Source organism: Euleptes europaea, chromosome 11 (assembly GCF_029931775.1).
Source record: "Euleptes europaea isolate rEulEur1 chromosome 11, rEulEur1.hap1, whole genome shotgun sequence".
NCBI lineage: Eukaryota > Metazoa > Chordata > Lepidosauria > Squamata > Sphaerodactylidae > Euleptes > Euleptes europaea.
Window position 1 is genome coordinate 22,037,054 of NC_079322.1, and position 26,178 is coordinate 22,063,231.

Consider the following 26,178-nt stretch of genomic DNA (forward strand, 5'->3'; position numbering starts at 1 on the left):
CACAGAAGTGTCCACCATGTCTCTATTAAAAAAAATAATCACAAACCACTCCATGGCAATAAGATACCCTCAAACATCCACAGAGGGGCACTGAGCTGGGAGATGGGAAAGGGAGATGTTAAAAGCAGAAGCCAATTCTTTTTAAATGAGGAAAAAAGGCAGTTCTGGTTCACAGTCGGGCCTTCCGCCAAGGGATCTTCCAACCACCCCTTCCAGGCACAGGAATGGAGGTTTGATCATGCAGTCCGTCATCGCTCATGTTTCGCATTTGAGTCACTATGTTCCACCGTCACCCCATTTCCATTTCGAATTGCATCCTTTCTGTTCCAGTCTCTTTCCAAGTAGAATTCGGCCAACACTGGGCAATGGCTTGAGGCTACTCCCCCCCATGACCAGTTGTCAGGGATCCAGGGGTTAGTAAGACCTTCTCTCACCACGGCCCAATGACCTGCAGAGATGGAAAATGCAGAGGGAAAAGAGAAGTGTAAATTTTTTGGGATTTTTTTTTTAAAGAAGGCAAAAAGGGAGGGGCTGTGGCTCAGTGGTAGAGCATCTGCTTGGCATGCAGAAGGTCCCAGGTTCAATCCCCGGCATCTCCAGTTAAAGGGACTAGGCAAGTAGGTGATGTGAAAGACCTCTGCCTGAGACCCTGGAGAGCCGCTGTAGGTCTGAGTAGACAATACTGACTTTGATGGTCTGAGGGTCTGATTCAGTATAAAGCAGCTTCATGTGACACCCAGTGACAAAGCTTTTGGTCTCTTCCTTTTAATATGCAAGGGAATGAGATAATAGGATCTGATATACTGCAGTTCTGGTTAGTATTTGGATGGGAGACCATCAATGAAGCCAGGGTTGCTATGCAAGGTCAGGCAGTGGTCAAGTCTTTTGCCTTGAAAACCTTATGGGGCCGCCATAAGTTGGTTGCAACTTGATAGCAAAAACTAGGGGTGTGCGTATTGATATCCCAAAGTTAAAAAAAAAAAAACCTGAAAAATACTGGGATTAAAAAAGGTGGCAATAAAGGGAGCCGAAAAAGCAACCCTGAATAATGGCAGTTTTTTCCAGCATTATTTGGGCTGCTTTGGCCTGCCACCATTTCCCCCCTCCCCTCTTCCCTCACCCCTTTACTTACCTGCCTCTGAATGAAGTTCACCCACCCAGCTTCCCCAGACTAGCCAGACGAGGCGAACTTCACTTAGATCCATGCTGCCAGCCTAGGCAGCATGGATCTTCATTAAGATTCATGCTGCCTAGGTTGGCAGCTTGGATCTAAGTGAAGTCCATCCCACCAGGCTTCCCCAGAGTCTGGGGAAGTTGGGCGGGGAAGACTCCACTTAGACCCTCACTGGCAGCATGGATCTTAAGCCCACCCTGCCCAGGTCCCGAACTCTGGAGAAGCCAGGTAAGGTAGACTTTTCAGATCTATGCTGCCAGCCTTCTCCGGACCCCAGAGAGGGCCAGCAGCACAGATCTAAGAGAAATCCACACCGTGGATTTGAAACTGTTTTCAGTTTTTGGGTATTTTTCAGGTTTTTCAGGTTCACTCAATTTTTTTTGGAAAATTCAGGTTTTCTGGATTTTCTGAAACTTTCCAGGTTTGATAAACCCCCAAAATACTGGTAACATTTTTTTTTTTGCACAGCCTTATGAAAAACCCAACCAAACAAAAAACACATCACTGTAAAGGCAACTTCCAGATAAAGTGTGGAATAGGTCTATGAGGAAAGACCAGCATCCAATCTTCAAAGCCTTCCTAAGTCTACTTAGCAAGATGTGCTGCAGGAAATGCATTTAGGTGCTCCAGAGCTGGTGATTCTCACAACATCATAACAAACTACAGAAGCCGGATTACATATAGATTCTAAATGTTCACCTCCTATAGAACTGATGACTCACCAGTGAAAATCTTTTTCAAGCTACGACTGATCCAGATGTTGTCCAGTGACTTTGAACCCTGAGGGTTCTTTGTACTGATGTTTGTAAACGTATTGGCGGGGACCAGATGGTGGAACTTCTCCTTCCTCAACAAGTCACAGTCGCTACTGTCAGGAGCTTGACTGAAGTCACCTAAAATGACCACATCTTTTTCTCCTGGGGGAGAAATAAAACAAAAAATGGAGGGTTCGGTAAGTGACTGAGGAGAAGGGACATCCCTGCTCACAACCTTTGCCCTCCGAGTCAACACAGCTCTGCCTGTTTTCCTTTGCTATCCCCCTATGTATGGAACACTTTCCTTAAACATGGCACATGTTGCCCCTTTCACTGTACCTTCACGTCCTCTCTCAAAACTCATCTTTTCTGCCAGGTCCTTGATCCCAGCTGTAACTGTTTACAGAGAGCCAGCATGGTGTAGTGGTTAAGAGCTGTGGACTCTGATCTGGAGAACTGGCTTTGATTCCCCACTCCTCCCCATGAGCACCCTGTGAAGTAGGTGGGGCTGAGTGTGACTAGCCCAAGGTCACCCAGCTGGCTTCGTGTGTAGGAGTGGGGAAACAAATCCAGTCCACCAGATTAGCATCCACCGCTTATGTGGAGGAGGGGGGAATCTCTCCAGATCAGAGTCCACTGCTCCAAACCACTGCTCTTAACCACTACACCACACTGGCTGGGAAACATGGCTGCCTGTTGCTTATCACTTAAGCAGCACCTTGGCTGAGTTGCTGCAGTTTCTGAATGTCCAGAAACATTCCAACACCTTGGAGGAGGAAGGGTCAATTACTGAATATTGGTGATCAGTGCAGGGATCTCCCAAAAATAATTTTGCAAAGGATAACACTCACCAAAGTGAGTATTCTGGTAGATACGTTTTCAGCATCTAAACAACATTGCCTCATAAATGTTCTCTTTTTAAATTCAGGGAGAGCAATTGGGAATTGAACAAATGCCCTTACTTTTTACTGGGTTAAATCTCTTTCATGCAAAATGATTTCCCCCCCTTAGTTTAGGACTGCAAGATTTTTTTCTAATTCCTGTACTCAATTCCAGCTCTGTGACTGTGCACAGTACCTGGATTTTTAGCTTAATTATTTATGTCGATCTTTGCTTCTGCATAATTCATTGCTAACATCCGTTTTTGGCCAGGATTCCTTATTTGTTCTTAAAGCAGACCATCTGGAAATGAGAGAAATTCTTCGGCTAGGCTACCAGATAACCCTAAAGAATGAGCTCAATCATGATGGACAACAGCGCCTCAAAACCTGATAAACATCAATCAATAACTTGCTAAGATTCCAGAATTATTTTAAGTTGTTAAGGAGCTAGAAATATTTAACAAGCACAAAATTCAGCTGCCAAGAACCTACTGACTTTCACATTGTTTGTTTTAGCTGACATTTATTTTTTGGGTGTGGGAGAACATTTTTTATAAATACTTGCTGTGGATTCTTAAGACTCAAGTTATCATTGCTATGCAAACCATCAGCCAGCAGAGGGAGCCCACGGTCAGCCACAAATCCTCACCACCTTGTATCCCATACTGAATCAACATTGCTTTAAGTGTGTTCTCAACCTATAAATGTTACAGAGAGTACACCGGTAGAACATCTCGGCCAGAAAAGGCATTTGAACCCTCTCTGGTAGCAAACACCCCTCTGGGTAAACATGGGGCCCAAGCTGCGAAACAGACTTGTGAGTGATTGTCACATTATGTGTGTGTGTGTTAAGTGCCGTCAAGTCACTTCCGACTCATGGCGACCCTATGAATGAAAGTCCTCCAAAATGTCCTATCTTTGGACTTCCGATGGAGTGTTATGACATTACAAATATATATATATATGTGTGTGTGTGTGTGTGTGTGTGTGTGTGTGTATATATATATATATATATATATATATATATATATATATATTTGAATATTGTATTAGAGGATAAGTAGTGCACTGTACATGTAATTTTTTCTTTTTTCTTTTTATGTATGTGTATTTTATATTTTCTTTTTTTGTTTATATGTTTTATTATAAAAATAATAAAAAATTAAAACAAACAAACAAAATGTCCTATCTTTGACATTATTGTCACATTATTAGCATACAATTAAAATATTTCTACACCTATGAGGGAGTGTTCTCTCAGGGCAACAAGTGTGCCTTTTCGAGCGATCCCCGCCTCCATATCATTCAATTTCAAAAACTATTTCTTCTGTAGATTATCGTTGTTGGGGGGGGTGGTGTTAGCTGACAGCCCCCTAATGCTAATTGCAGAACCAGCACGGTCTGTATAGAAGGAATCGGGCCATATAAAAGGCAACTGCTTTTTCAAGGTACCCACTTGCCTCCGTTCCATAAACGGGCCAAAGCACATGGGCCTCTTCGGGCTGTGATACCTCTCGAGGTGTTGAAAGTTCTCTAGTAGGGTGCTTAGAATCCTGGTCTAAGACTTGGCTTCATTAGACTTGGAACTGGGTCACAACCTGAACAGAGAGCTGTTTGATGTTGTACCAGCAAGGCCTAATGAGAACAGAGACTTCTTACACACGAGGGGGGAGTTACCAGGAGAATAGTTAGGTAATCATGCTTTGCCCAGTGAAGAAAAAGAACTCCAAGATCTATAGGGCTGAGGGCCCGATAAAGATGCAGCAATAGAGCAGATATCCTGCATTACCTTAGGGCAGGGGTCGGCAAACTCATTAGTCAAAAGAGCCAAATATCAACAATACAACGATTGAGATTTCTTTTGAGAGCCAAATTTCTTAAACTTAAACTATATAGGTAGGTACACTGTTTATTAACTTAATAAACTTTAATTAAAGTTTTGTCTTAATTAAACTATAGGTACACTGAATAAAACTTGATATCATACCTAATAGTGATCTTATTTATTGATAAAAATTAAATTGTAAGTCCCTTCCATTTCCCCCTCCCCGTCCGTAGTCCTCGTCTGGAGGCCTGGTCTACCGCCATAAAAGCCTATTGGTAGACCTGGCCTCCGGCTGAGTCCCATTGGGAGGCCAGGTCTACCCATTGGCTTTCTTGGCAGTAGACCTGGCCTCCGGAGGCCCTTAGAAGCCAATGGGTAGACCTGGCCTCTGAAGGGGGACTTTTTCCCCTCCTCGGAGTCCAGGTCTACCGCCAAGAAAGCCAGTGGGTAGACATGGCCTCCCAATGGGACTCAGCCGGAGGCCAGGTTTACCAAAGGAAGCCCGCCCCGCCCAACAGCTGATAGGCGGGGGGGGGGAGAGGAACCACCGAGCCGCCCGCCCAGCAATCACGTGGCTAGAGGGGAGGGGAGGCTTTAGCCTCCCAACCATTGAGGGCAAGGGAAAGGGGGAACCGGCCATTCTCCACGGCAGGGGGGGGGGAGAGACAGTGCGCCCGCTTCCCCGCTCTCTCTCAGGTGCGCCAGCTCCGCAGCCCGGCTGCCGGCATGAGCCGGCGCAAGAGCAGGGGCTCCGAACCAAGTTTGGAGAGCCGCACTCAGCGGGCCAAAGAGCCGCATGCGGCTCTGGAGCCGCAGTTTTGAGAACCCTGCCTTAGGGAAATATTAGGTTAGGGACTTGTGAGGGGACTTAGGGAAATATCCCAAGAGGCAAGCTGACCCTCTTTCAATAGATTCTGGGGTTTAAAGGAGGAGTTCCAAATAAAGTGAGTGAGTGAGTGAAGTGCCGTCAAGTCGCAGCCAACTTATGGCGACCCCTTTTGGGGGTTTTTCATGGCAAGAGACTAACAGAGGTGGTTTGCCAGTGCCTTCCTCTGCACAGCAACTCTGGTATTCCTTGGTGGTCTCCCATCCAAATACTAACCAGGGCTGACTCTGCTTAGCTTCTGAGATCTGTCGAGATCAGGCTAGCCTGGGCCATCCAGGTCAGGGCTTCCAAATAAAGTGGTGGACTCTTATCTGGAGAACCGGGCTTGATTCCCCACTTCTCCACATGAGTGGTGGCGGCTAACCTGGTGAACTGGATTTGCTTCCCCACTCCTACACACGAAGCCAGCTAGGTGACCTTGGGTGAGTCACACTCTCTCAGCCCTACCTACCTCACAGGGTGTCTGTTGTGGGGAAGGGAAGGTGATTGTAAGCTGGTTTGACTCTCCTTTAAGTGGTAGAGAAAGCCAGCATATAAAAACTTCCTCCTCCAAAATTCAGCCAAGGCTCAGCTTCTTATTCTTCTTCAAAATTCAGGCAAGGCTCAGCTTTGGGGGAGGGATTGCTGGACTGCAGTGTGTGTGTGTGTGGGCTTGATACTTCTGTGTTGATGTGACAAGGAAGGGCGTGGTGGGGGGGTGCCAGCATCGAGCGGTACAGGGGTGGGGGGGGGGCAAGCCTCGAGCTTGTTTGCTGCTGTTGCACAGCTGGGGCAGCTTTTCCAACCACTGAACGAAAGAAGCCCAGGTTATGTTCGTGCCCATGGTATGGAAGTTGCCCTTGGGGTGCCCCTAAGAATGCCAGTCAGCGGGACTTGCTTCTGCATCTAAATGCTTACCGTCATCCCACAGCTCTCCTAGAACACTGCCAAGAGTGTTTCCTTCAAATGCTATTTTCGAGTCCATTTGCATGGGGAAGAAATCAATACTTGTCTAATGGAGAATCGTTCTGGAAGCTATTTCCTAGCTTTAAAAAAATGCATTAAATGTGTGTGTGTGTGTGGGGGGGGGAAGTTAACTAAATTCTGACCCAACAAATCTGGCATCAAATCTAGTAGCTTTAGTCTTTCAAAATGAGCAGTGAGTCTAGATCACAACTGTACTTTCTTTCCATGCGAAAGGTATGTCAGTCATGGTCAGAAACACACAACTTACAGAGCCTTGCAGATCCAACACAGACAACGGGTTGCATGTAAAGGTTCTCCCTCTCTACACACCTCTTCTGAAACTGGAGATGGGTGTTGATTCTGAAATCAGGTTTAAGCCACTGACCTTGGAAAACCAAGCTAAGTCATCCAACGTTTACAGCATGCCGCATTTTTAGATTTGGTAAACAGTAAACAGAAGGCTAGTCGCTCCAGTCCCCCAACAGAGGCCAGATAGCAATATACATTATGGGTACAGAATCTATCTGAATCTCACCTTCAAGTATCAGAACAAGGGAGAGCAATAAGAAATAAGGAAACAGGATTCAAAGATCTAGTTGGCCGGCCACTTCCAAGGGGGCAGTGTGACACACTTTTGCAGAGCCTCCAGATGATGAGTTAAGATGTGAGGGATCATATAAGCCCTTCCCATCCCTGTACAGCTTCCAGCTGACGTCTTAGGCAATTAACTACCTCTTGACTATGCCTAAGGTCTTCCTATGAATTCCCCAGTGTGGCCCCAACACAGGTCAATTCTGAGGTTTGTAAAACAGCTGAGGTTTATGTAGGTTTTTAAACCCAAGTGGACACAAGGCCCATGACGCTAGGGTTTTAGTTTTTCATTTCTTTTACCCCCACAGGTTCAGTCTGAAGAGAAATATGGTCTTACCTTTCAGCGTTTCCTGTAGAGTCTGTGCAAAGGCTGCTAATTTGTGGCTATTGTGGTTTTTCACAGCATTGTCTCCCGTTGAGGGCAAAGGGGCCAGATGAACGTTCACCAGTGTTAGATCATTCATCCCCACCTAGACAGGTGGGAGGAAGAAAGCATGACTACAAAAGCTTGTCACAGGTCCGTCCACAAAGCCAGCCACCACGGCAAAAACTTAAAACCACCATCCTAGGTCACAATGAATCATAACAGAACTTCTCCTGCATCAATGTCCCCTCCTTCAGAATCTGTCACATGTATCTTGACATCCCCAGCCCACACCTATACTTCCTTTTACTGCATGTAAGGCATGTTTGTTTTATCACGCTGATGATTTTCACTGAAAACCAGTAACACTCAATTTAGAATTCTAAATTTAGATCTCTCTGCATTTAAATTTTAAATTTGGAAGAATTCAGGAGAGAGAGTGTGTGCGCTTCAAATCCCAATATAGCATCCTGGGGTCAATTTCTTTTTTTGCCTAATCTCATTGGATTGTTGTGAAGATAAAGTTAGGGATGTATCCCACGCCTTTGGGGAAAGGGGAGATTCACTCGTGACAGGAAGACAAACAGACCTAAAATCTGAGGTCCTGTATTTCTTTGGACTATTTTTCAGTAATCCGCCATTTAAAGAGCCATACCCCTCCCCAACTACATTGTATTCCCATATATTAGACATGGGCTGATATTTCTTTTACAACCCTTTCCCTCTGCTGTAACAAATTCTCACAACTTTGCCATTCCCTCCTGTCTTTTTGATGTGTGACACACTATGAATAGTTTCCATGCTGCAGCTTATGTGAATAACACAAATTGTTACATGACTGCAAATGAAATGTTCATTTAAGAAAACTGTGCTCTGAGATCCTAGCACAGCAGGGAGTTTTTTGTTACCAATCAAGCTCCCTCATTTCGCTTCCAAGAAAATTATTTTCCATAAGCACATCATGATAATACCACATATAAAAAGACATATGTGCTCTAAATGGGCCAAGTTTGCTAATATCCATCTTGTGAGCAACCTGTACAGGGATGTGAACCAAACGGAACATAGACTAATTAATAATCTTAACACCCTTAGCAAAATTCCCTCTTGCCGCTTCTGTCTAGCACCTTGCTACAAAGCAGTTGCAATGGTGACAATTATCTGGCACGTTTGAAAAAAGCATTCTTATTAATAGCCATGAGAATGCTGTGGTTTGTTTGTATGTATGTACGAGAAACTTCTTTATCAAACATTTTATCCCAGAAGAAGGAGAGGCAGAGAGAACAAGACTCCTCCCATAAGGCTGCTTGGCCCACTGGCGACCACCTTGGGTAGGGAAAGGAAGTGAGGTCCTCCGTCAAGAGCTTGTGGCCTTGCCCAAGCCAGAGCAAAGTACAGAAAGGCCCTCTTTTGTGGATCTGCTTTCCCCTATTTGGGCATAACATTCATTAGCTGCTTTCGATTCTTCTTTTGAAAAGTGGGATACAGAGATATCAGAATAAATTAACATCACAGGAGACACTGGTCAGCTATTTTCATTGGCTACATTAAAGAACTCTCTTAAAATTCAAAATGTGTCCATGTTTTTAAATGTACAACAATTCCAAGATTGTTTTAACTCTGGAAATGCAGACCCATCCACTCTCATCCATGGTTGGGCAGAACATGGATTAAATTACTGCAAAAATCAGTCTACATAAAGCTGCCTTTGAAGATGGCATGGAAATGTCAACTGGTGCAAAACACAACTGCTCACATTCTGACTGGGGACCAGCATAAGAAACATATAAATCCAGGGCCTTAGGAATGGCACAAGCTCCCAATTTGCTTTCAGGCTTGAAGCAGAGCTCTGACCTTCCAGGCCAGAGTATCTAACACTCCACATCTACCCACATGGCTAGATAGGTCTCTGCTGACAGAGTCTTCAGTGCAAGGTGCTGGGCAATCGGGGAGCCTGGAAAAGTATTTTCTTCCTCCACCCTGGATATGGAACTCCCTTCCTAACAAAGTACAGCACCATCCTCTGGCGGTCTTCTGCTGAAACCTAAAAACTTGCTCATTCTCTAGGGCCTCTGAGAACTGACTGTTGGGATTTAGACTTCTTAAATTTTATTATTCCAATAATTCCTCAACTGCCTCTTTGAAGGTCTGATTCTTTTTTTTCTTTTCTTTTTTTTGTATTGTGGATTTTATTTTTATTATGTTTATTATGTGATTGATGTTAGGCTTTTCATGATTTGATTATTTTGCCTTTATGTCAGTTCATATCCTGCCAGTACGCTAAGGAAACTGCAGCGTCTTCCTTCAGAACAAAAGCGTTTACAGGTGCTTTCGTTCAGTCACAAAGCCCTTTGCATCGAAGGATGGCTCCTTATGCTCGGAGGACATGCCCTGGGCCTGTTGTCTTAGGGTAATCTTCCTTCCTATCTGGATCCTCTGGTTAGTCCAAAGTTATGTAGAAGCTTTATGCAGTCAAGATTTAATTGCCCTTTTCCAATGGTTTTCCTGGGCTGTATGCTAAGGATCCTTTTTCCAGACCGGCTGTGTCCCTGCCCTCTTCAGTCAATGGACTCCTTGGTACATATCCTTTTGCATTGTCCTTACGTGTACCAACTCAGGCTAAAATGGATTATACCATGTTTTAATAAATGGCCTGCGTTTTCTCAAGCAACTTTGGAGCAATAGCTTCAGTTCCTCTTAGAGGACTCTGACTTTCAGCGTACTTATTTTGTTGCCTGTTTTTTGGAGGCTGCAGAGAAGAATCAAAGGAAGGTGTTTTTAGAGATGGGTCTTATTTAAATTTTATTGTTCAAGACCTCAGTCTAAGAACAGGGGAAAAGGAAGGAAGGAAGGAAGGAAGGAAGGAAGGAAGGAAGGAAGGAAGGAAGGAAGGAAGGAAGGAAGGAAGGAAGGAAGGAAGGAAGGAAGGAAGGAAGGAAGGAAGGAAGGAAGGAAGGAAGGAAGGAAGGCTCCTTGTGTCGAGAGGAACATGCTGCACACAGCTGACCAAAGCGGTAGGAGGCAAGGTGCCATCTTTGTAAGCCTTGCTAGGTATTTTTTACAACAGAACACTGGAGTATAAAATCTCAGAAGCAAAATAAAACAAGGGCTCTCTTGAACACATTACCTTAAAGTGTGCAACATAAGGCTGAGGGTAGGCCTGCCTCCCATTCCCATTTGTGTGCGTGTTCTCATAGATGGTGGCATCTTTCAACTCCACACCCGCACTCACATCCCACAAGAAGCCCGAATATTCCACACCCTAGGAAGTAAAAGGGGAAAAAAATGAAGACTACTTGCCATTCAAAGACTATTCACTTAACTACCCCAAACCATGATTGTGGATTACCAAAAATGAGCAATGTTAGAATCATAGAGTTGGAAGGGGACATGCAGCCCATCTACTCCAACCACCTGCTTAATGCAGGATCAGCCGGCCCTAGAGCATCCCTGACAAGTGTTTGTCCAACCTCTGCTTAAAGGGGAGGTGGTGAGGGGGAACTCACCACCTCCCTAGGTTGTTGATTCCACTGTTGAACAACTCTTACTATAAAAAATTTTTCCCTAATGTCCAGCAGGTACCTTTCCACCTGCAATTTCAACCCATTATTGCGAGTTCTATCCTCTATGGTCAACAGGAACATTTCCCTAAGTGACAGCCCCTCAAATAGTTAAAGAGAGCATTCATGTCCCCTCTCAACCTCCTCTTCTCCAGACTAAACATTCCCAGTTTCCTCAGCCTGTCCTCATAGGGCTTGTTCCGGAGCTTCAGCTGAGGAATCTTACTCCACGGTTTGGGGTACAGTCACCCATGGACCTAACTTGGCTCTTGTCAACCATGTGTGAGAAGATGTTCCCAGAGTTTTATTAAAGGGAATGATGATGACCTGGCCGCTGGAAGTCCCTGTAAAGCTTTCTCTACAACATTCTTTGCACCTGGGATGGATCAAGAACCCATTGAGTCCAGCTGGACACTCCTAGTAAATCCACAAGCAGAAGATGGAGGCAGCAACCTTTTCCCACTCTTTGGCCCTCGTAGTTGGTATTTGGACATGTGGCTCAACTTCCTTACTATGGCTAATAGTATTGGATAGACCCATCAATCATGATATTGTCTAATTGCCTTTTAAAGCTATAAAACAAGTAATAGCACCACTACATCTTCTGACTTTCGAAGCCCATAAATGTATTACATTATTTCGGTCTGAAGAAGTACTTGTTGATTTTTACTGCCCATTAAAATTATTGGATGACTGAAGGAGGAAAAAAAAAATTGCCATCCGTTTCCTCTGCACTATGCATAATGTTCAAACCACTAATCAAGTCATCCTCTGTCAGTTATCCGTTTAGAAACTGGTGTTTTGATAGGTGTCTTCCAATCGTCCAATCAGAAGGCCACATCTCTAAATTTAGGATATTTTGTCAGTACATCAACATTTTTACACTGGAGCTCTTTTAAGAATTCTTGCAAGTATGCCTCTCAGAGCCAGCGCCTTGTGACGTCCCCAGTTGTTACGCTTTTGTCTCTTGTTACTGCTCTGCTTAACTTTGCGCATTTCATCTTTCGATGACAGCGCTGAGTTCTGGAAATTAAATCTGTCCCTCCCCCCTCCCCCACCCCCATGAATAAGGCTTATGCTGGAATGAGTGCCACACTGACACCCTGTTGAAAGAGAAAAAATTGAACTCGTTCATAAAATGCTTTGAAGCTATGGCTATGAAACAATGAATTTGTGAGTTTGTGTTCACAACTGCAATACGATTTTTACTTTTATGATTTTTGTAAATGCAGTTGAGGGCATCCTCTGGTGCAGAAATGACCAACAAAGGCAGATTCTTTCCTTTGCCCTTTCCTCAGCAGCCCCACAGCCAAAAAAGCTATGTTGGGAGCTGCAGGATACGTGTGGATTAAAGGCCAAACAGGGAAACTGTACGAGCAGGAAGCGACCAAAACTCTGTTTTCTGCCTCTGGTGTCAGTAGAATCTCTACAGCCAGAGGGATTCTTCTTGTGCCAACAGAAAGGAGTCAAGAGGATCCAACCCAATGTACTGATACTTGTTGTATACTAATCTTATTCCTTTTGTTTATTCCCTGTACCTGTTTTTGTGCTGGTCGTGAAACATAATAAAGTTTTAATGTGTAATGTACTGATACTATACAGCTCAATTCAGCCACCATGCAGAACCATGGTTTAATTAAACCCAACTATGGTTAGCGTGATTGTCTGAAGGCGGGTCCTTCCTCAACTATAGTTTGATCGACTGCTTGATGGTATGCCAATAAAGGTATTGAAATTGAAATCTATAACTATAGTTAGCACCCATCAAACCACGTTCTGAAGCCATGGATTGGAATTAGTTTATTATTAACCAGAGGTAGGCATAACCACGGTTTTGCAGACAGCCTAACTTAACCAGCTTGTTCTCCAGCCCTTCCTGGCAACTGAGTGAAGGCAATGAAACCAGCATTAGTAGAAGGAAAACCAGATCTGAGTGGTATTCTGGAAGCCAAACACTGGTTTTACAGTCTGCATGATGTCTAAACCAAGCCTTTTTCTTGGATGCCACTGGTAAATTCCTGGTAACAGAAGGCATTTGTGTTAGCAGAATGGGACTTCCTTGCTGCCCCATCCCCACTGCAGATCACAATAGGGGGCAGGGACCCTCAAAAACAGCATGAGGGGTAAAGGGAGGATTCACAGTTGGAGATGGGCATCAGTGCAAACCACCACCGTTCTACTAACAGACGTCTACTATATGCTCCAACCCCATATCTTATTTTCAGGTATCACCTTGAACAACTGGATTCCAGCATTAAAATCTTTCTACATATAGTGGGTAGACACAAATATGTGTGTGTGTGTGTGTGTGTGTGTGTGTGTGTGTGTGTGTGTGTGTGTGTGGTTTAAATAGAGCTCTTCACCTTTTTGGACAAAAACTTACTGCACTCTGAGGGGGAAAAGTGAGCATTTCCAAAACCAATAACAAAGCCCATGGGAAAGTCAATTATGAGAAGTTAGCTCAAAGCAGAAGAGCAATACAATCCTTAACCAACATGACCTTTAAGAAAAATGCAGAAGGCTCTAGCGCAGGGGTGTCAAACTCAATTGTTACGAGGGCCGGATATGACATAAATGCCACTTGGTTGGGCCAGGCCATGCCATGCCAGCCCAGGTCGAGAGTGGGGTGGTGGTGGCTGCCTCGTGTGTCTCACGGGCCGGATAAGAGCTTTCAAGGGGCCGGATCCGGCCCCCCAGGCCTTATGTTTGACACCCCTGCTCTAGCACAAACTAATTAAACTATGCCATTGGATAGACAAAAATAAGATGCCACAAGGAGTCCAGATGATGATGATGATGATGATGATGATAATAAATTTTATTTGTACCCTGCCTTCCCCCAGCAAGCCAGGCTCAGGGCGGCTAACATCATGTAAGTATAAAAAATATATTAGACAGTTTAAAACCTATCTAAAAATACAACTAATAATCTTAAACTGGCATCCAACTATTCTATTTTAGGGAGGATGTTATTTCAAGGTGGCCATAGAGCAATGCCCATTATTGATGTTACTCCGTCAGGGGGGGGGGAGCAAGATTAAAGTAGAATACCTTGTGGGGTTCGCCTGAGAGCTTCTCGGAAGTAACTCCTTTCCAGCATCCTCGAGGGCCTCTCCACTTACGAATGTTCGGCAGAGTTGGCTGATTTAACTCCATGCAAAACTGCAAAGAGACGACATCAGCAACAAAAGTCAGAACACAAGAGCATTTGTAGGTTTTCGCTAAAAGTAAACAATCCTTGACCATATCTCAGTCAGCAAACGTTTTAGATTTGAGATTCATTTTAAAAGAAACGGGACTAAGAAATAGCTTAAAGAAAAGGGAGTGGGGTGGAGAGTAAGGAGTCCTAGAAAAAGTTTCACTTTAAAGATTTCTCAAAATGACTCGAAAAGGGAATTAAATTCAAAGCACAGGGAGGGGGGGGGAAATCCTCTTAACTCCTGAACAGTGCTACTGATTTTCAGTGGTGATGCTGACTTACATTAGATGAGGTGCCTAACCAAGGATTTAGAAGCAGCACCAGTAAATTAGAAGACACTTGAAGAATGCAATATCTATTAATAACGCCAAAATGAATGCCCTTCCTAAAGAAGGTGGGGAAGATGGCTGGTTGCCCAGCGCTTCAGTGCCACATTCAATCTGAGTCACATCCCGCATGAACCTCTTAAGGAACAGGCTGTTAGCTGATGGCAGGTGGTGTTCTGATCAGATTTGTCTCAAAAGATGGGATCCTCTGGGGAAGTCTGCCAGAAGCAGCCAGTGCTAAATGCGAAGCATTATACTGTCAGCACAAAGCTTTCCCACATGCCAACCCAGGCAGCCTTACCAAATCAAAACCTCCCATTTTCCCTGGCTGCCAGGATCAGGCTGCTGTCGAACTAGGCCTATTAACTTACAGATAAACAATTTATTCATTAATTTTATTTGTTATTATAATACTATTTCAGAGTACGTCGTGCTTTACTGAGTGATAGAACGGAAAAGACAGAGTGTCTTGCCCCAAGGTGCTTACAACTGACATTTTGACGGCGAGGGAGGCCAAGGGAGAAGGAAGCAAGAGAAGCTGGATAAATGATAAACAGCAGACAAACTTGAATACGTTTTTTGGTTCTAGGAGGTTATCCGGGCTGTGTAACCGTGGTCTTGGTATTTTACACAGCCCGGATAACCTACTAGAACCAATGAACTCTGACCGTGAAAGCCTTCGACAATATTTTGAATATGTTTTGTTATGCTAATAACGTGTGTATAGTTTGCATTTCAAGGGGCTGCTCTCTACAAAGGAAGAAGAAGAAATCTGGGCTCCAACTATTAAAATCAGGATTGGGCAATCGTGAGGCTTCATACAGCCTGCCAATTGCATGCTCTGATGCTCCAAGTCTTGTTTCCACGACTGGGATTCTGAAGCCTGAGCACACACGATCCTAAATAGTTGCCTAAACTAGGTCCCGGCTCTAAGCTGTGAAGTTGATACTGGGAACTCTGGTACCTGAATCATATTTTCAAAATAAGTATAGAAAAAAATCATGTTTACTGTTACTTATGAAAATCACACCTACATACTGTCATACGCACAATTACAACTTCTCAAAGCTGTTAAGGGTCAAAGTAGGATCTAGAAGAACCAGGTTCAAATCCCAACCCTGCCATGAAAACTTGCTGGTGACCTTGGGCCAGTCACTCTCACTCAGCCTACTATACAGGGTCGTTGTGAGGATAAAGTGGTGGAGTAGAGGCTGATGTATGTTGCCCTGAGCTCCTTGGAGGAAGGGCGTGCTAAAAGCGTACTAATCAAACAAACAAATACACAGGGCTAAACAAGACAAACCCAGTCTTCACAACAGCAGACATTTTATTCCTACGTGCACACACTCATAGGGCTGCCCTTGAGACTGACCCGGTGGCTCCAGCTGGTCTAGAACGTGGTGGCGAGGCTCCTTACAGGGCTCTTGCCCAGACAGCATATTCAGCCAGTATTCCACCAACTGCACTGGTTCCAGCTGGCATATTGGATCAGGTTCAAGGTGCTGGTTTTGACCTTTAAAGCCTTACACGATCTGGGACCGTACCTTCGGGACTGCCTCTCCTGGTACATCCCCCCCCCCCAAAGAGCGTTACGATCATCTGATAATAATCTACTGGTGGTCCCCTGCCCTAAGAGTGTGCAGCTGTCCTCGATGACAGCCAGGGCCTTTTCGGCGCTGGCCTGGTGGAATGCTCTGCCCGGTGACATCAGGGCCCTGGGGGACCTTAAAGAGTTCTGCAGGGCCTGAAAGACGGAGCTTTTCTGCCAGGCCTATAGTTGAGGGCAGCCGCGGGTATTATACTTGCTGCCCTCCATACCCCCCTTTTTATGTTATATGCTGGATCGATCTGAAGGGGTAGCCTGCCTGTTCGTCTCAGTCAATATAATTGAAATTTGAGCGCCATCTGGGGATTTTGTTTGTTTGTTAATTGGGATGTTACTGTTTTAAGTCTTAGTATTACTGCTGTATATTTTAAATGATGTAACCCGCCCTGAGCCTGGCTTTGGCCAGGGCAGGCGGGCTAGAAATTGCAAAATAAATAAATAAATAATCATGGATGAAGCAGCTTTAACTTGGTTTCCTTACAGATGAGCCTTTTGGAACTTGCAAGCAAGATATTTCTCAATCGCGAGGCATATGGCTGGTTAACCCTGGGTATCAGCAGGCAGGCCCTGACCTGGATGGTCCAGGCTAGCCTGATCTCGTCAGATCTCAGAAGCTAAGCAGGGTCAGCCTTGGTCAATATTTGGATGGGAGACCACCGAAGAATACCAGGGTTGCTGTGCAGAGGAAGGCACTGGCAAACCACCTCTGATAGTCTCTTGTCATGAAAACCCCAAAAAGGGGTCGCCATAAGTCGGCTGCGACTTGACGGCACTTTACACACACACACACACACACACACATACACACACACACCAGCAGGCAGGCGACCTCCCCTAAAGTTCCATCCAAGCTGGAAGCATTGATGTTTGCTCAGTTTTTGATCAGAGGTCGAAACTGTAACTTCAGATTACATATTAATACTGCATCCTGGAAGATATAGATGCGGAGAATGCCTTTAGCAGTTAATTATTCATTAAAGAGGAAACAAAAAAATAAAATAAAAATCAATTGTAACTGACCTCACTAGTTTCAAGGGGAAAACATCTTTAAATATTTAAGAAGTAAATACGTCAAATTATTCTTTTCAGTTTGAAGGACAGAAGCCAATGAAAACAAAGTACTAAAGACAAAAGGGGAAAGTTTATGGAAAGCGAGAAAACCAGCACAGCAAGGAAAGATGGAAGAGTGAGAGATTTTATCTCTTTCCCCCTCCTCACTACAGCCCACCAACCCACATAGCTGTTATTCCATGCAGGTCCCACAACCCTGGGAATCAATTCTCCAGATATAGGAAAGGACTGCTGTGGGACAGGGAACATCTGCAATTAGGGTTGCCAGCTCCAGGTTGGAAAATACCTGGAGATTTTGGGCAGGGTTTGGGGAGGGACATCAATGCCATAGAGTCCAATTACCAAAGCGGCCATTTTCTCCAGGTGAACTGAACTCTATTGGCTGGAGATCAGTTGTAATAGCAGGAGATCTCCAGTTACCAACTGGAGGTTGAAAAAGTAAATGACAAGTGATAACCAATAGAATGCACACAGTCAAAGACTGTAAATATATTGTAACTTAGACAGGACTAAAGTCACAAACCAAGCTAAGTAACATGGGTTACAAAGCAACAAGAAGATAACAAAGTATTGTACAAAGACCAGCAAAACGAACAGCCAATAATGCTAATTATTAACAACAAAACAGTTCGTGTAATGAGCTTGGCTTGTTCTTGGTCAATTTCATTTTCTTTTTCAGGCGGAGGAGATGGTAACGCGGCTCCGGATGTTTTCCAGCGTTTTCGCTACAAAAGTAGCTTCATCAGCCACAAAGGCTTTTCAATTCAATTCCTAGGACTAGTGTAGGGCTCCCTCGTAGAGATTCTCAATCTATTCTTTGGCAGAGAAAAAGGTGCGTGGAATCATAACTATTTCCTGTTCTGGGGAAGAAAGTTGAGCTTGTTCCTCCTGTCCCCTAACAGCCACTTGGGTGGTAGACTTCAGAAAGGATTACATTGAGACCCCCAACCCCCACCTCCAGATTTCAAAGCAAGGAGGAGAATTCCACGTGCTGAACTTGTTTCGGTGCATGGTTCCCCACCTGGCTAGGGATATGGTGGGCATGCTTGGTGAGTTGCCCGCTGAGAAGTTGACAAACATTAACAGGTCTTTGAACTTCTCGCCTTCAAAACGGAATGAGTTCCTTCAAAAACTAGCAGCCCTCCCGCACTTCTCCATGCCAGAACATGCTTTCACTCAACCAGCTTCAAGCCTCAGCCTCCTGGCTCCATTACTGGCTACACAACCAGCTGTCAAAATGTTCTGCTCTCACGCAAGCAGGCTGGCTGGTTGTGATTCCTAGCTCGTTCCCAACGAAGAAAAACATTTGGCTTTTTTTTTTGCCATCAAGTCACAGCTGACTTATGGCAACCCCGTAGGATTTTCAAGGCAAGAAATGTTCAGAGGTGGTTTTGCCCTTGCCTGCCTCCACATCAAGCCCCTGGTATTCCTTGGAGGTCTTCTATCCAAATACTAGCCAGAGTCAGGGCTGAGAGCATGTGACTGGCCCAAGGTCACCCAGCAAGCTTTCATGACACAGGCGGGGATTCGAACCTGAGTTTCCCAGGTCCTAGTCTGACACTTTAACCACTACGCCACGCTGGCTCTCATTTAGCCATTTAGCAATTAGTGGCACAGAAACCTAGAGATGCTTACCTCCTCTCTTGCTATCACACAACAGCCTTCCCATTACAATACTGTTATTTGCAACAGTGTTTTGCTGCAGTAGAAATCAACATGAACCATAATTTATTTAGCTATCTATACACTGCTTTGCATCCCTAAAGGAATTCAAAGTGGCTTACTTCATCCTCCCTTGCTCCATTCTATTCTCAACAAAGCACCCTGTGAGGAAGGAGAGTGTGACCAGCCCAAGGTCACCCAGCAAAGCTTCCATGGGCACACTGGGGATTCAAACCTGGGTCCCCCAGATCCTAGTCCAACACTGTAACCACTACGCCATGCTGAATGGCACAACTCTTATGCTCAAGCGTTCAAGAAGGTTTATTGCAGTTACGCCATGACCTACAGCCAAGTTGGTTTAATTCACTTTGAATGTGCTTTGACTTTGATAAATCAGCAAACGGAAGAAATCAAAAGCAAAGTGTACTAAATTTGATTATTTTAGCCATCAAGCCAAAATGAAACGAGAGCAAAAAACAAAAACAAAAACGCAAAGAACATTAGCCAGGAATGTAGCTGACGCAGGCATCTGCAACGTTTGCCAGTTCTGAAGTTTTATAATATGCTGCAAGTTTCAATATTTGCCAAAAAAAAAAAAAAGTATCTACAGGAAACCTCTTGCTTTCTCTCCTTCAAGTATGAATAGGGTTGCCAGGTCCCTCTTCACCACTGGCGGGAGGTTTTGGGGGGCTGAGCCTGAGGAGGGCGGGGTTTGGGGAGGGACTTCAAAGCCATAGAGTCCCATTGCCAAAGTGGCCTTTTTTTTCCAGGGGAACTGATCTCTATCGGCTGGAGATCGCTTGTAATAGCAGGAGATCTCCAGCTAGTACCTGGAGGTTGGCAACCCTAAGTATGAACTAGAAGCATGCTTTGGAGCTACTGTAAATTGCCTGTGTCTAAGAGCACCCTCAGTAAGTGAAAAATTCCTCTCAGTTAATATAAAAATCATATTGGGGTCACTCACATTGGCCCAAGAAACAGGTTAGACATTTTAAAGGAAGTTAACAGGCAAGCATTTCCTTAGGTATTTATACAGTACAATTCAAGTGTTCAAAATAATTTTTATTTACAACAAAGCTTGATTTGTTTAATTTTGTTTTAAAAATATCGCATTTTCCCTCTCTATCCACATTTTTAATGTACAAAGTATTATCTAGGATTGCTTCACATCAGGTAATGTGAAGATCTACCTTCAGGTGATGTGCAGATCGGATCTACCTTCTCAACTCTACCGACCTCCACTAAACACAGAATTCTAGAACTTTCTTGGAATACCATTCTTGGAATTCTTGAAATACCATTTCTTCGAATACCATTCAAATTACGTTTTCCTGTTTAACTATTTCGTAATGAATCACTACTGGAAAAATTCTGACCATTTATTATATTACTAATTCATTTGGAATTCTTTAATACTTCAACTACATTCAGAAAATCTAAGTCATATTTTCATATACTAATGCAGCTTCACAGACATGCTCATAAGTATTGACAAAATCCTCTCTCCCTGAGCATGGCATGCATACAGGCTGTGTAAGAGCTGCTTTAATCTAAAATAAGTAATTTATTCAGTAAGCAACTGGATAGAACCCAAAGCCAACAGTGTGAACCAAGGTCATGCATCCACCACAGTCCTACCAAGTTACAAACTTTTTTCTTGGACCTCTCTGCACAAAAATGAAGCTTAAGATAAAAAGAAAACACTTTTCTCTTAATGTGATCATATGAATCAGGGCTAAAATTAATGTTTTAATTCAAAATTAGAGCAGTACTTGATATTCTGCTTCTCTGTGGACCTTTTTTTCCTTTCTGAACTTCAATTACCTTTCTCACATATGGGGAACCAAAACAATTTTCAAACAGTTAGAGTGGTTCCTTAGTGCAACAGGCTTCCTCGGGAGGTGGTAAACTCTCCTTCCCTGGATGTTTTTAAGAAGAGGTTAGATGGCCATCTGTCAGCAATGCTGATTCTATGACATTAAACAGATAATGAGAGGGAGGGCATCTTGGCCATCTTCTGGGCACGGAGTATGGGTCACTGGGGGAGGTAATTGTGAATTTCCTGCATTGTGCAGGGGGTTGGACTAGATGACCCTGGTGGTCCCTTCCATCTCTATGATTCTATTACTTTACATAATTCTCCTCTCCTCCATTTTATCCTCACAAGAACCCAGTAAGATAAATTAGGCTGAGAAAGAATGCGACTGACCCAAGGTCACCCAGCAAGCTTCCATGGCAGAGGGGGGACTTGAACCTGGGTCTCCCAGATCCCAGAACAACACTAACCACTTCAGCACGCTGGCTCTCACTAACCAGATGGTCAGGTGAGCAAACTGACACACCTGTTCAGCAGTTTAGTTGGGGGGAAGGAATAGGGGGAAGTTTAAAATTAGCTTGGGGAGTTAGGAAGCATTATTCAATGGAGCATTGCTTGGCTGCAAAGTGTATAGTTTGCATGCATAAAAACCAAGCGTCAACCCCAGGTATAACCCATTATAGATCTGAGGATAAGCCTGAGACAAGGTTCACTCAGAACATGTCTGAAGCCTACCAGGGACTTCGAGATTTGAACAAAAAACCCCACAGAGATGAGGTTTAGGGTTGCCATCTCCAAGTTGGAAAATTTATGGGTGGAGCCAGGGGAGGGGAGGGTTTAATGCTATAAAGTCCACCCCCCAAAGCAGCTGATTTCTGCTGAGGAACTAATCTCCATAGTCTGGAGACCAGTTGTAATACCAGGAGATCTCCAGGCTTTACCTGGAGACCAGCAACCATAGTGAGACTAGGTCCTAATCTAGTGAGCTACTATGGGCTGTGTGAGCTCAGGCCTTAGTGATCTCATCAGGCACAGAAAGAAACAGGATTTGTGCAACAGCTGGCCTCGTGATTGGCTAGGGTTGCCAGGTCCCTTTGCTACCGGTGGGAGGTTTTTGGGGTGTATCCTTAGGAGGGCGGGGTTTGGGAAGGGAAGGGACTTCAATTTCATAGAGTCCAATTGCCAAAGCAGCTATTTTCTCCAGAGGAACTGATCTATATCGGCTGGAGATCAGTTGTAATAGCAGGAGATCTCCAGCTAGTACCTATGATTAGCAGAAGTATGAAGTCTCTGGCTAGGCCAAGGCCTGGTACAATTAGTGGAGGCCTGAGTCTCTGGCTGTTGCCTGGCCACGTTTTTCCACCTTTGCCTGCTGTATTTCAGGTTTCAGCTTCTCCACGTCCCAGTTCTGGCCACTGACATCACAGACCACAAATGGGAGATGAACTTGGTTTCCAAGTATTGATTCACATGTGCCCTCCCACCCCACATGGCTTGAGCCTGGCACCTACAGCATTCAGTCTTGACCAACCCTTTGGAAAGGGGTCAGTGGGAATCTATGGCCTAGTTAGAAAGTTCATACCATTAAGATGTATGCACTTGAATCTGAGGTGGGGGTTAGTTGGTTGAGGCTTCAGCCAACTATTATTACCTTGCAGAAACATTTTGAAAAAGCTATGAAATACAAGTGGACTAGGAAGTGAAAGCAACCCTGGAGGAAGACAAGCTGAACAGCCTCTGAGGTGTTACTACCCAGCTCTGCAGGGGCTACTCATAAGAACATAAGAAAAGCCAGGCTGGATCAGACCAAAGCACATCAAGTCCAGCAGTCTGTTCACACCGTGGTCAACCAGTTGCCTCTAGGAAGCCCACAAACAAGATGACTAGGCTTACCAGGTCCCTTTGCTCCACCGGCGGGAGCTTTCAGAGTTTCCACAGAGTTTCGGCGGAGGTTGCTAGAGCGTCCGCGTCACTTCCGAGTAAAACTGAAAGTGACGTGGGCGCGCGTGCACGCGTTGCCCGCCTGCCCTTAGGTGGTCGGCGGCCAGCCCAGTGGATTGGCGTGATTTTACCCGCCACCACCAGGCACTTGGCAACCCTTAAGATGACTGCAGCAGCATTATCCTGCCTATGTTCCATAGCACCTAATATATTCGGCATGCTCCTCTGATCCTGAAGAGAATAGGTATGCATCAAGACAAGTAGCCATGTTTACTAGTAGCCATGTATATTCCTCTCCTCCATGAACATGTCCACTTCCCTCTTAAAGCCTTCCAAGGTGCCAGCCATCACCACATCTTGGGGAAGAGAGTTCCACAATTTAACTAGGCATTGTGTGAAGAAATACTACCTTTTATCTGTTTTGAATCTCTCACCTTCCAGCTTCAGCAGATGACCCCACATTCTAGTATTATGAGAGAGGGAGAAAAGCTTCCCCTTGTCCACCCTCTCCATACCATGCATAATTTTATAGACCTCTATCATGCCTCCCCTTAATCGCCTTCTTTCATAGGGCGGTGGCTCTAGCCCCCTGATCGTTTTGGTCGCTCAGCTCAGCAGCGCCAACAATAGGCACTAGCTCACCAACCGCTTCCTCTTGCAAACTGGCAGCAGTGTGGGAGGACACAACTGGTGAGCTGACACCAACTACCATTGCCTATAAGCCAAGCAGCCTCTGGGGCACTGGCAGAATTGCTGGGGCTTAGTTCTCCATGTTACTGGCCACCAGTAGTCCTCTAGACCAGTGGTTCCCTGCCTGGGGCACATGTACCCCCAGCGGTACGAACCAGGACATTTAAGGGGTCCGCGAAAAAAAACTGAATAATGGCGGAAAAAGGCATTTGAAATAACAGCAACTATATTAATTACAAACATTCTGGCAATATGAGGGGTGCAATTTATGGAAATGGGCTGCCTAGGGGTACGCAAGTGACAAAAAGGTCGGCAACCACTGCTCTAGACCAGAACTGCAGCAAGAAATCTCCACGTTAAGTTCAGTGGCCAGTCTGCCCCTGCTGGGAGGTTAAGGAGGCCAACAGGTTATGAGCCTGTTCACATTTGCGGATGTATGTGTTCTAAAGCAATGCTGCACGAACAGAAAACTATATGCTAATTAGATTCATGCACATAAAAGCTGTCATCTCTACGCTTAAGCCAACAGAGCATCAGAGTTGTATTTGGGCAGTGCGTAACCTCTGCTTAACAGCAGTGTCACAGTGTGTTTTGCTGTGAAAGTGAATTAGAATTGATAAAGGTAGCAGAGGCTTCATCGCGAAGAAGCCCTGATCAGGCTAAAATGCACTTCCCTTCTAGGCTGGGGTGGGAGTGGGGAAGAAACCACCGAAAAGGCATTTGCAAGTCTACATTTTGAAAGAAAAGTCACTTGAGGGCAAAAGGAAATTTTAAACTGGAGTAGAAAGAAAACAGCAAAAAAAAAAAACCAAAAAAAAACCCATTAGCCTTGTTTTCCCTTTACTGTAGTTTGAGATCTGAGGACGTGGTCGAAAAAGTGAGATGAAAGTTTGGTTTTTTTGCTCCCCCCGCAAATGGAAATATTTTCTGCTTTGGAATGAGTTAAATGCTTTTTGAGAAAAGGTTTCACTCATTCAGAACAAGTATTGTAAAGATTTTTGTGCACAACAATCCACAGCATTAGATGATGAAGATTAGTTATGGCTGCAGACATGTACAACATATTTTCAAGGATATGTTTGGGTTTAAATACAACTAATTTTCTCCACCTTTAACTTGCTCCAGTGTGTATGATAATACACTGTTGAAGTTAATTGTTTTCAACGTTGGAGAATTTGACATCCAAATTAGGGATGCACAAACACCTGCTGGTGGTGATCCGGTAGCCAATTAATCGACCGTTTGGCTGTTCGCAACCTGTTTATGCGTTTGGCAGCTGGTTTGAGTTGTTCATTCTAACCCAAACATATACCTGACTGACTTACAATCTGATCATAAATGTTAAACAAGGTAAGTTCATCTGCCAAACAGCAGATTCGTGGCAGCAATTTGTGGTATCCCTGATCCAATATCCCTGATCCAATATGTTTGGAGGCCATATGAGACTGGTTCCGTCCACACAATACACTTCATTTTATTTACTACAAAACTTCGGTTTACTGTTTGTAACTTTTATTTTACCTTCTACCCAGAGAGCAAAAACTATGATAAATATGCTGAAACAGAATAAGCTGCAGCAGTTTGCCTCTCTCCCTCCCCAGTCCCTCTCTCTATAGTGTTGGATATATTCACAATTTTGTTTTTAGAAAACTAAGGCTTTGCACTTTAAAACTGCATAAAAATGAGAGATCTTCTGTCTCTGTTCCACTGAAGCTTTCTTTTGGCAGAAGGAGCTTTCTGCCAGTGGAAGAGGCTCCTTTTGCTGGTGGAAAGCGCCACCGTCAGTGGAACGCAGTCACAGGATCCAGGCCTTTGCGTATCGTCACATAGCAATAAACAGAAAGACAGCACATTGAAGTTGGAAACCAAATTCTGTTCCTCTGACAAGAGGCAATATGAAGCAAAGGTTGCAGGAATCATTTCTTTATGTGGCAGGATTAACTCTAAATAGGGAATCCTGTTGCCAACAGCAGAGTTGTGCTTGTGTTGCTCTAGAAACACATTAAAAATACCTTTTCCAGTGCATCTCTGTCAACCAACTCCTGCACAGCCAAAAGCTTGATGCTGTAAGGGAGAGAAACACAGAAAAAAGTGTCATTTGAAATAACATCCAACTAGAACTTGGAAGTACAAAAATGTTATGTAGTAAATTAGCCAACTGCTTACACAATTCTAGACCCACCACAGTAAACAGATCTACATTAGTACAACAAGTTACTGAACACCTTAAGAACATAAGAGAAGCCACACTGGATCAGACCAAGGCCCATCAAGTTCAGCAGTCTGTTCACCCTGTGGCCAACCAGGTGCCTCTAGGAAGCCCACAAACAAGACGAGTGCAACAGCAGCATCCTGCCTGTGTTCCACAGCATCTCATATAATAGGCATGCTCCTCTGATACTAGAGAACAGGTATGCAACAAGACTAGTATTCATTTTGATTAGTAGCCATGGTATAGTAGACTATCCTCCAGGAACACGCCCACTCCCTTCTTAAACCCTTCCAAGTCGGCAGCCATCACCACATCCTGGGGCAGGGAGTTCCACAATTTAGCTATGCATTATCTTCATTTATTCTATCTTGCAAATGTTTGTGGTTCTTTGTGGGACACAGATGCTGCGGCTTGCTCTATTTAAAGTGGACAGAGCTCATGCAGATTGACATTTCTGCCTGATAATTATTCTATTGAAATCCAGTATGTTAGAACCAATAACAGGAGAATTTTTGGAATGGTAAGATCCTATGTACTGCCTTGCAGAATCATGATAAGGGTCCCATCAAGTCAGGCATTCAGTAACTGACCACATGCTATTGGGATGTTTGCCAGCAGCTCATGCAGGTAGTAACACCACCTGGTATTTGTGACACTCATTAGGTTATTGGAGC

General features: G+C 44.4%; 1 protein-coding gene across 1 annotated transcript in view; it reads right to left on the reverse strand.

Moving 5' to 3' along the window:
- Positions 1 to 248: 248 nt before the first annotated feature.
- Positions 249 to 26,178, reverse strand: part of EEPD1 (endonuclease/exonuclease/phosphatase family domain containing 1) — a 70,394-nt gene continuing 44,464 nt past the window's right edge. The window contains exons 2-7 of the mRNA XM_056857518.1: positions 25,305 to 25,356; positions 14,033 to 14,143; positions 10,549 to 10,683; positions 7,395 to 7,527; positions 1,897 to 2,091; positions 249 to 448 (exon numbers count right to left, since the gene is read on the reverse strand). Of these exons, the coding sequence (XP_056713496.1) occupies positions 249 to 448; positions 1,897 to 2,091; positions 7,395 to 7,527; positions 10,549 to 10,683; positions 14,033 to 14,143; positions 25,305 to 25,356 (826 nt within the window). The remainder of the gene's footprint in view (positions 449 to 1,896; positions 2,092 to 7,394; positions 7,528 to 10,548; positions 10,684 to 14,032; positions 14,144 to 25,304; positions 25,357 to 26,178) is intronic.